General features: G+C 40.1%; 1 protein-coding gene and 2 long non-coding RNA genes across 3 annotated transcripts in view; all 3 read left to right on the top strand.

Annotated features, from left to right (window-relative positions):
* The window catches only part of LOC109522836 (magnesium transporter protein 1-like), an 11,651-nt gene extending 2,176 nt beyond the window's left edge, over positions 1 to 9,475 (top strand). The window contains exons 2-11 of the mRNA XM_019881653.1: positions 577 to 746; positions 1,996 to 2,113; positions 3,593 to 3,733; positions 5,201 to 5,207; positions 5,501 to 5,634; positions 5,776 to 5,865; positions 5,961 to 6,024; positions 6,719 to 6,793; positions 8,764 to 8,854; positions 8,933 to 9,475. Coding sequence (XP_019737212.1) covers positions 577 to 746; positions 1,996 to 2,113; positions 3,593 to 3,733; positions 5,201 to 5,207; positions 5,501 to 5,634; positions 5,776 to 5,865; positions 5,961 to 6,024; positions 6,719 to 6,793; positions 8,764 to 8,854; positions 8,933 to 8,948 — 906 coding nt within the window. The 3' untranslated portion in view covers positions 8,949 to 9,475. The remainder of the gene's footprint in view (positions 1 to 576; positions 747 to 1,995; positions 2,114 to 3,592; positions 3,734 to 5,200; positions 5,208 to 5,500; positions 5,635 to 5,775; positions 5,866 to 5,960; positions 6,025 to 6,718; positions 6,794 to 8,763; positions 8,855 to 8,932) is intronic.
* On the top strand, positions 2,297 to 2,927 carry LOC109522837 (uncharacterized). The gene is made up of 2 exons (XR_002169633.1): positions 2,297 to 2,726; positions 2,876 to 2,927. It is a non-coding gene; the product is annotated as an uncharacterized LOC109522837 (long non-coding RNA).
* Positions 4,018 to 5,034, top strand: LOC109522838 (uncharacterized). The gene is made up of 2 exons (XR_002169634.1): positions 4,018 to 4,175; positions 4,258 to 5,034. It is a non-coding gene; the product is annotated as an uncharacterized LOC109522838 (long non-coding RNA).
* Positions 9,476 to 9,788: the final 313 nt, after the last annotated feature.

Genomic DNA, 9,788 nt, shown 5'->3' with positions numbered 1-9,788 from the left:
TGGATGTTATTTAAAATAACATTGAAAGCCACTCAACTAAGTGGAAATAATATGACGTAAAGAATACAGAGAATAATTTTGTTTACATATTTATGAAAATAAAATAACATAAATTATAAAATAACATAAAATACATAAAAGTAAATTTACTTTTCTGGGAATGTTTAGGCCAGCAGAGAAGGCCTTGCTGGCCCTCAGTGTCCGCCACTGTATATACAGTACTGTGCATGCAACGACAGATGGTTTGACACTATGAATATAATACATACTGTATATCTTTTATTTAATGCCGATTAATACTGATCTTGATTTGGATCTCATTCGACCATGCTAGGTCATAATTTTGGATCAGTAAACAGTACAGTACTTCACTACAACTGTTACTAATCGAAGGACGTGAATGAAATAAATTTATCATGTTTCCAACTTTTGCTCATGTACCATACCGTGTCCAACTCGTATATTTTATATTGCATGTTCTATACTGTTTAAAATGGAATACAAAGCCCGTCAATCAGGGTTTACCGCTGTCTACAATTGTTAACATGTATCAACTATTGTCTGTGTTCTGTGGAGACTCTCCTTTCTGAGAAAGTGACACAGATGATGGAGTGGACCTCCAAGCGTTCCATCATTCGAATGAACGGTGATAAATTTCGCCGCTTTGTAAAGGCTCCTCCCAGAAACTACTCCGTCGTCATCATGTTTACAGCGTTGCAAAGCCACAGGCAGTGCGGGGTCTGCAGGTATGGAGCAAGCAACCTTTAAAGAGGAAGTCATGTCTAAAATTGTCTTTATAATATGTTAATTGCAGCCCACTTACCGGTATATAAACAAATTGAAATCTGATCAATATTACGTTTGTGAAAAATTAATGTAGCAGACAAAGCCACTAGTTTTAATCTATTTTAGGAGGTGGCCATTTTTTCTCACTTGCTGTCGACTGAAAATGACCTCACCACACAGGGTGGAGGTCACCACCAATCGTGACTCACCTGTTTTCTTTTTTTGGTCATGTGATGGTCGTGATCTGAGCCCCTATGTTACATTCCATGAAGGTGGGAAATCAGAAACTCTTGGATTACCACCACTTACTGCGCAAAGACAGCTCGGTTAGGCTGCAACACGGCCGCAACCGTCATGAGGATCAGCGATTCGGATAATGCATGAATTGTCCTAGTTCCGAGTTCAAAAACTTCGGGATGAACGTAAACAACAAAGATGGCTGATCCCGATCAATCGTTTGTTGTTCTGGTTCCTCACTGCACGTTTTGACCTCCAGCGAATGTTCACAATTTCCTTTATTTTTATAAATAAAGGACTATCTTCAAATGATTTCATTCATTGCACCAAAATACTCAATGCAGGGAGATAACAGCACATGTTCACACAGTCGCTACAAATCACGCTGTGTTATTTGAAATTATTCCAAATAACTAAATTAATGCATGAATAAATACCTAAGTAAATATATTTAATCTTGTATTTGACATTCACCGTCTGTTTCTCCATGGGGTCGCCATTGTCAAGTGATGACACATTGAAGGTGGTCAGTGAACTCTGGATCCTTTTTTTTATTCTCCTGACTTTGCACTTCAGACTTCCCAGTTCAAAGGGGTGTTATCGTGCACTTTTCCTTGTCGGAAGTCAGAATTTTCCAGCTTCCCGCTTCCTCGCTTGCCGCATTTGGCACTGCGATGTCATTTTCAGTCCATAGCAAGTGGCAAAATGGCCACCCTCTGAGATGGATAAAAACGCATGGATTTTTCTGCTGAATTAATATTCTCCAAATGCAATATTAATCACATACCGGTCCGCGGACCAGCGGTTGGGGACCCCTGCTGTAGAACATATTATTGTAGTGAACTTTGACTTGACCTTCACTTTAGCCTGCACCTCTGTAATGATGTTGTCATTGTTTCAGTCATCTGTGATACTGTACAATTCCATATTAATCCATGTTGGGTGGAATTCAAACGCGTGTTTTTATTTCAGACAAGCAGATGAAGAATTTCAAGTGCTGGCTAACTCCTGGCGCTATTCCTCTGCCTTCACAAACAAGGTCTTCTTTGCATCCGTCGATTTTGATGAAGGATCGGATGTCTTTCAGATGGTGAGACGAGAGTTTGAGAACCTAGGAACTATGTTGCTTAGCAGCCTTTGCTCATGCTAGCCATAATTAGTCAGTAGTATGGCTCTGTGTCGCTGACCTGTGTGTGTGTGTGTGTGTGTGTGTGTGTGTGTGTGTGTGTGTGTGTGTGTGTATTTCCTGATTTACCTGATTGTCAGCAACTATACTGCTTAGCAGCCTTTATTCATGCTAGCCATAATTACTCAGTAGTATGGCTCTGTGTCGCTGTCTAGTGTGTGTGTATATGTTTGTGTATATATTTCCCGATTTACCTGATTGTCAGCAAAAGCTAAAGTCATTACATGCCTCTTAGAGGGGGAGTCGACTTGAAAATGTTCCCTACATTATGTTGTATGCGGCCTCACAAGTGTAAAGTAAACACAGTATTCTGATTAATATTGCATTTGTGGAGTAGGAATTCAGTCGCAAAATCCACCTGTTTTCGACCAGCTCAGGGTGCGGCCATTTTACCGCTTGCTGTCGATGGAAAATGACGTTACAGTTGCTCAAGCCCCTATCCCACTGAACGGTGAACAATTGCCAGTGTTTTCAAACAAAGCCAGTGAACGTTGCATTCTCATCAGGATTCGTTTGGGTAAGTTCAAGCTCGCAAATGTTGGACAAACGCTCGCCAGATGTTTGCTTGTACTTTTCTTGTCCCAAGGAAATTTTGAACTTGCTCAAAAAGGTTCCTTGCGACAAGAAAAATCACTAAAATTGTTGGTGAACATTAGGCTTGTCCAGGAAAACCAAGACAATGAAAGTCTTTGTACAACGATGAGATTCATTTCAGCTATAATTGATGGAGAAACAGATACAAGTTAACAGTTAATTATATATAAGGTGCAAGTTAACATTGTTAGATGTCAAATTCCTACTACAAGGCAAACCCTGATGAACTGATCTGAACGTGCGTTTTTCTACATTTGCCAACAGTCGCAGTTTTTGGGCCCTCGGTGGAATAGGGGGCTTCAGGGCTCAGGCAACGACCAAATACGGCTCAGCTTGTGAACATCACATGACCAAACTCAGAAAACACGTGAGCCATGATTGGTCGTTACCTGACCACTGAGCAACTGTGACGTCATTTTCACTTGACAGCAACTGACAAAATGGCCGCCCCCTGACATGGATAGAAACAGGTGGATTTTGCTGCTTCTTTCCTATTGCAGAGATGCAATATTAATTAATCAGAATCTGTGTTTGGACTAGTGTGGCCGCATCGAAGATATCGTAAAGACTGTTTTTGACTCGACTTCTCCTTTAAGTGTCCAGATTTCCTGGCGTACTCGTGTGATCCATGGAATGAAATCAGTCCTGGTATGAATGATTGAATGAGGTGACAGTTGAAATGTGCTTTTAATTATCTCGAAATGAGTGACCATTGTAGATTGTTTTATCCGATCAGATTTCTTTCAATTGGGCCTTTGACAGTAAATGTTGAATGTGTTTTTGTTGCAGCTTAATATGAACTCTGCGCCGACATTTCTCCATTTCCCTGCGAAAGGGAAGCCCCGTAAGCCTGATAACTACGAGCTCCAGGTCAAAGGCTTTGCAGCTGAGCAGCTGGCGAGGTGGGTGGCAGACAGGACTGGTGTGCAGGTAGGTGTAAAACCTTCAGATTGAAACTTTAAATGCATGCTAACGATATCAATGTTTGATGGTCGTGAAGAAAAAAACAAAACAGATATTGAACTTGAAATTCTCATGCAGGTAAAACGGAAGACGATACAAAAGCAAATCATGATTGTTGCTGTCCCTCAATCAATGAACAAATGATACGTTTTCACACGCGGCGAAAACTTTAATGCAAATAGAATACAAAAGATCACACCAGACTACAGAACTACATTTATCTTTTTTTTTTGTTTTGTTTTTTTAAATAAACAAAAGTCTTGATATTCAGGACTTATTGGTCTATTTTGCCCCCCCCCCCCAAGTCTCAGATTTCGTGCTTAGCAGAACCTCACAACCCAAATCTGTGTGACATCGCTACAATATGTCATGATCAGCTACATCGATCACACCATCTCGACTGTAATCGGTATGGATTTGAACAGTAATTCTAATAGCGTTGTCACAATTCACATGATGATAGAAAGTTAATTTGTATGCATTTGCTGCAGCGTCGCTACAAAGAGGCGAGGCGCTGATCCAAAAAGAAGAGAAGAATACTTCAGGACAGAGAGCGAGAGCTGGCAGAAAAACAGGCAGACAGGAAAAAAAAAGAATTGGGGACGTGGAAATTAGTTCAAGAACGTAATGTGCAGTCGGAAGGTTATCCAGGTCAGAGAAGCTGGACTTACAAGAGCAGGCCTAAATTGATTTTGTAAAATGATGATGTAATATGGTCCCAGAGATAACTCCGTAGTTTTATATGGGTCAAATAGGTTTCACAACCGTTGTGTCCCTCGAAGGAATTCATTTGTGAACGATTGTGTTATTTTCGGTGAACATGTTGAATAAGAACATTGTTGAGACGCGCTGTCATTATTGATCATTCCACGCTGCTAGCGACGGAAAAAAAAAGCGTACTAACTTTGTGCAATATTCTGCATGTTTTTAGGTTAATTTGCAGATCTGACAGGGATTAACAGCATTTATGTTTGTTTTGAGCATAATAGCTACTCTTTTTTTGGAAAAATTTGTTACAAAATGAAACATCGAACACACGTTCTACTGAACATTTCTCATTTATTCAAAAAAGAACAAAAAAACGACATCGTGAAATGAGTGACACTTAAGGTATTATGGAAATTAAGTATGTTTACATGTTTACGAAATGAACACTTTGCAGTACACGTATGCCCCTAACAGGGTGGAACTCTGTCACAATTCCATGTCTGAACAATCCACCTATAATTAACATTCTTAAAATGCTTATGTTCAAGTTAAAAAAAAAACTTACCTGTACTGGCGACACTACTTGCAAGTACATCTTTGCTCTTGTCAATGTGCTGTTGTCACTGAAGCACAAATTCTTTCAAAGGAGCCCATGTCTTGTCTTTGGATGTCACTACAGTGCATTTCTTTGCAAGGGAAAACACAAAGAACAATGTTTCTCACAAGATTCTACGTCACTCTAACATTTTGAACGGCAATGAGTCCGCGATCTCACGTCTTCTATTGTTATTGTATTTTATTATTATTGTGCTTCGCGATTGCCGATAATGCTTCTCATTGATACATCACAGAGAGTTTAGGCATAGTCTGCCTTTTGCCGAAGGGAAACTGAGATGGGCTGCAGCATTCCGTGACTCTGAACAGAATACATGGGGTAGAAAACAGATAGATGGACACACATTTACATGATTTTCATGTTAAAAAAAATGAGCCGTCTTATTTTCTTTACTTTTTTTTATTATTAAGTTATTCGTCCTCCCAACTATGCTGGGCCTCTCCTTCTTGGTTTTCTCCTTGCTGTCATCGGTGGACTGGCCTATCTACGAAGGAACAATTTGGAGTTTCTCTTTAACAACAACGTTTGGGCCTTCTCTGCACTGGTAAGCATGAATAAAACCCACACAGGCATCTGCCAACGTCAACTTTTACTACTTCATATTGTAGTTGTGTGATGAATTTGAGGGATATTCAAGTAATCTGCTGACTCCTCTTAACAAAAAAAAAAAACTTTTCAATTTCAGTGTTTTGTCCTGATCATGACCTCTGGCCAGATGTGGAACCACATCAGAGGACCCCCATATGCACACAAGAACCCAAACACTGGCCAGATTGTAAGATGACTAGACTACAAATTGCCTCGGACTAATGAGGATTTGTCAGCTGAACCAATTCCCGATCAAATAATGTTTTTTTTTTTCTTTTCCAGAGTTATATCCATGGCAGCAGTCAAGCCCAGTTCGTGGCTGAGACGCATATCGTCCTCCTCTTCAGTATCCTTCAGCCATGTGCATTCTCTCTTTTAATGTTTGATATGGTCTTTGCGTAAGATTCAGACAAGGTTTGACTAAGGGCCTGGGCAAAGTACAGAGCATGGACCACAGCTGGTCGTCACAGTTTTTATTCAGTCAAAATAAAACATAAGCTATGCATGCTTTTATTTTGAGGTGCATGTGTGCGGGGGCGGTACCAGTGAGTCATGACAACAACTTCTCTTGAGTGATGTCAACTTGACAGTGACATTGGCGCTATATTTAATGACTATTCTGACCCCTCTAGCATTTTTTAAATAAAAGTAAATACTGACAATGCCAGAATTGATCCATATGTTGGCAACATTCTTAAACAGTGGAGGGAAGCGGGCCAGTGGGTTTTCGCACATAGGAATTGTTCATATGAGTTGGTGATTGGTGCTCTTCATGTCAGCACACTCCAAACAATATAGACAAATAGATGCATGCTGTAGAAATCTTTTTTTTGGGGGCGGGGGGGGTGTTGATTAAAAAGTGATATTACTGTAATTTTATTGATTACTTAAAATGTTTTACTATTTTCATTTCGTAAACATAACAACATGCGGTATACCTTAAACACAAAACTATCATCTTATGAAAAACGAAATAATGCAATTACAAACATTAGATGAATATATGAAGTCGCTAAACCTTGACCTCCATCCTCTGTAAGATGCTGCAGTTACCATGGGAATAGTGCTGTTGTGTGAGGCCGCTACCTCTGATGTAGACATTGGAAAAAGGAAGAGTATGTACATGTTTCTTTCTGTTGACTGCAGCTCTTTAGTCTATCTGGTTCAGTTTGACCTCGATGGCTTAAAAGCACAGCACAACAGTTACCTCAAGGTTCTTTTCAGACAAAACAGGTTTGAGTGTGACCTAACGTAGTCATTTAGGACGACCAAACAAATCTGCTAGTGAATGTAGCAGTTGGTTGCAGTGATGAAGAACATGTTCAGCAGGAAAAGTAAGATATCTTAAACAGAACGAGTGTGAGCCTTGAAATACGGTGCTGTGAAATAGAATTTGCCCCCTTCCTGATTTCTGTGTTCTTTACATATTTATCACATGCAAAGGTTTCAGTTCATCAAACCAATATTAATATCACATAGACACTACCCAAGGAAATAGAAAATGCATTTTCTAAATGCCAAGTCAAACTTTTAAGCCACAAAAAAACTGTCCCTTTGTGAAAAAGTAATTAACCCCCTTGTTAAATTACATAGAAACTAATGACAGTTTGGGGAAAAGATGAGTTTGATTTCCGAGGCAACACTCTAGCACCACATTTGTTGAATCAAGAAATCACATAAATAGAATCTGTCAGACCAAGTGAGGTAGGCTACAAGATCTCATTAAACAAACGCATCATGCCACGATCCGAAGAAATTTAAGAAGAAATTAGCAGAAAAGTTATTGGAATCGATCAATCTGGAAAATGTTACAAAGCCATTTCCAAGACTGTGGGGTTCAGTATGCCACTGTCAGAGCCATTGTTGGTGTTCACGACTCCACCATAAGAAAGACGCTGGCCAAAAATGGCTTCCATGGGAGAGTTCCCACGCAAAAACCACTGCTGTCCAAAAAGAACACGAAGGCTCATCTCGCATGTGCCAAAAGACATCTTGATGATCCTTGACTTGGGAAAAAAATTCTGTGGACTGATGAGGCAAAAATTGAACTTTTTGGAAGATGTACGGCCCATTAAGTCAGGGGTACAAATGGCACAGCATTTCAGAAAAAAACATTATGGCCAACAGTGAAGCGTGGTGGTGGTGGTGTGATGGTCTGTGGCTGCTTTGCTTACTCAGGACCAGGACAACTTGCTGTGATTGATGGGACAATGAATTCTGCTGTCTACCAGTTAATTCTGAAAGAGAACGTCCGCCAATCAGTTTCCGCCCTCAAATTCAAGCGCGTTTGTATTATGCAGCAGGACAATGATCCGAAACACACCAGCAAGTCCACCTCTGTATGGCCTAAAAAAAATAATGTTTTTAAAAAAGGTTTTGGAGTGGCCAAGTCAAAGTCTGGATTTGAATCCAATTGAGATGCTGTGGTGTGACCTTACATGGGCATTTCAAGTTAGAAAACCCTTCAACATGGCGGGGTTGAAGCAGTTCAGCCAAAATTCCTCCAATGCGATGTGAAAGACTCATCACCAATAATCGCAAATGCTTGATTTCTGTTATTGCTGCCAAGGGTGGCACAACCCATTATAAGGTTCAGGGGGCAATTACTTTTTCACAAAGGGACAGGGAGGGTTTTTTTGTGTCTAAATAAATTATATTGATATTTAGAAACTGCATTTTGTATTTCCTTGGTTTGTCTTTCTGTGATATTAAAATTGTTTGATGAATTGAAATCTGTTTGTGTGATAAATATGCAAAGAGCACGGACAGATAAATATCCCGGACGCCTCAAGACCAATCGTATGTCACTACACGGGCTACTGTGCGTCAAGACAACTCAAAATCGGCAACAGCACAAGTACGTTTGTTTGCGACACATCTGTCGACTCAAAACCAGGCTACATTAGTGTAGTCTGACTTGATGAGAGCTTAAACACACAGCACTATGCGTCGGTCACGTGATGCGACGCGACCATTAAACGCGGGAGTACAAGGAGGCTTTAATACACCAACTGTAACGTTGTTTCACTGTCGTGAGTTTTAAGCATCCCTAAATGTTTCATTTGTTTGTGCTTTTGCGTGTCAGTTATGTGTGTTGTAGGTATTGCTCTGGTGGTGCTGTTCTTCAGCTGGCTACTGTCTATTTTCAGGGCCAAGTATCACGGCTATCCATATAGGTAGGCATGTGAAGTGAGAATGAAGAAATGATTGTCATGCTATCTAGTTTACGAAAAATCTCTTTGCGTCCCTAACAGCTTCCTGATGAGTTAGGGCTGAACGGCATCCTCTTCCTGACCAGAAGTAGCCAAAGTGCCTCCATTCTCCATTTGTTTAACGTGGAAGAAATGTCATAGTGTTGTTACTGTAAGAACTGATTCCTCCTCTGATCTGTCGAGCCAAAGATGTTTGTGTGCTCTTTGTCCACACACACATTCTCACACAGTGCTTTACAAGACTCTCTTATGTTTTTATCAGACTGAATTGATGATACTGTACAAGAGAGAAGGAAGTAGTCATCACAATGATTTTTAATGCCTCATTTTCCAACTTCTTGAAAATGTTTTTTTTTTTTAATGTCGGATAATTTGATTCGAAATGGAGAAGTTTTATATATGGTAATACCATACTGTGTGAACAACAACAAATAATTGAGGTTTACAAAAACTCCGTTTTTTGTTTTTTTGTGATGGTAAATTGTTCACATAAATCAACATTTGCTTCTCTGTTCAAAACCAACGTTAAGAGGCAATGATAATTATATAATATGAATTAAAGAATTAAATTTGGGTTCCAATCTGTCACTAGGTTTTGTTTTCCATTTCATTGTACTATAATGTGCCATAAAGTAGGTTTAATAATTGGATTATGTAGAGACAGCAACAACATTTTTTTCCCCTTTCCCCCATCATATATATATATCTCCTCGTCTCACCCCTCGGATGGTGTCCGTCCCCCATTCAGCTCGGGTCCTCTACCAGAGGCCAGGAAGCTTGAGGGTTCTGCGCAGTATCCTTGCTGTTCCCAGCACTGCACATTTCTGGACTGAGATGTCCGATGTTGTTCCCGGGATCTGTTGCAACCACTCATCTAGTTTGGGGGTCACTGCCCCGA

This window comes from Hippocampus comes, unplaced genomic scaffold (genome assembly GCF_001891065.2).
Source record: "Hippocampus comes isolate QL1 unplaced genomic scaffold, H_comes_QL1_v1.1 scaffold270, whole genome shotgun sequence".
NCBI lineage: Eukaryota > Metazoa > Chordata > Actinopteri > Syngnathiformes > Syngnathidae > Hippocampus > Hippocampus comes.
Note: the sequence above shows the minus strand (reverse complement) of the source record. Positions and strands in the feature narration are given on the sequence as shown.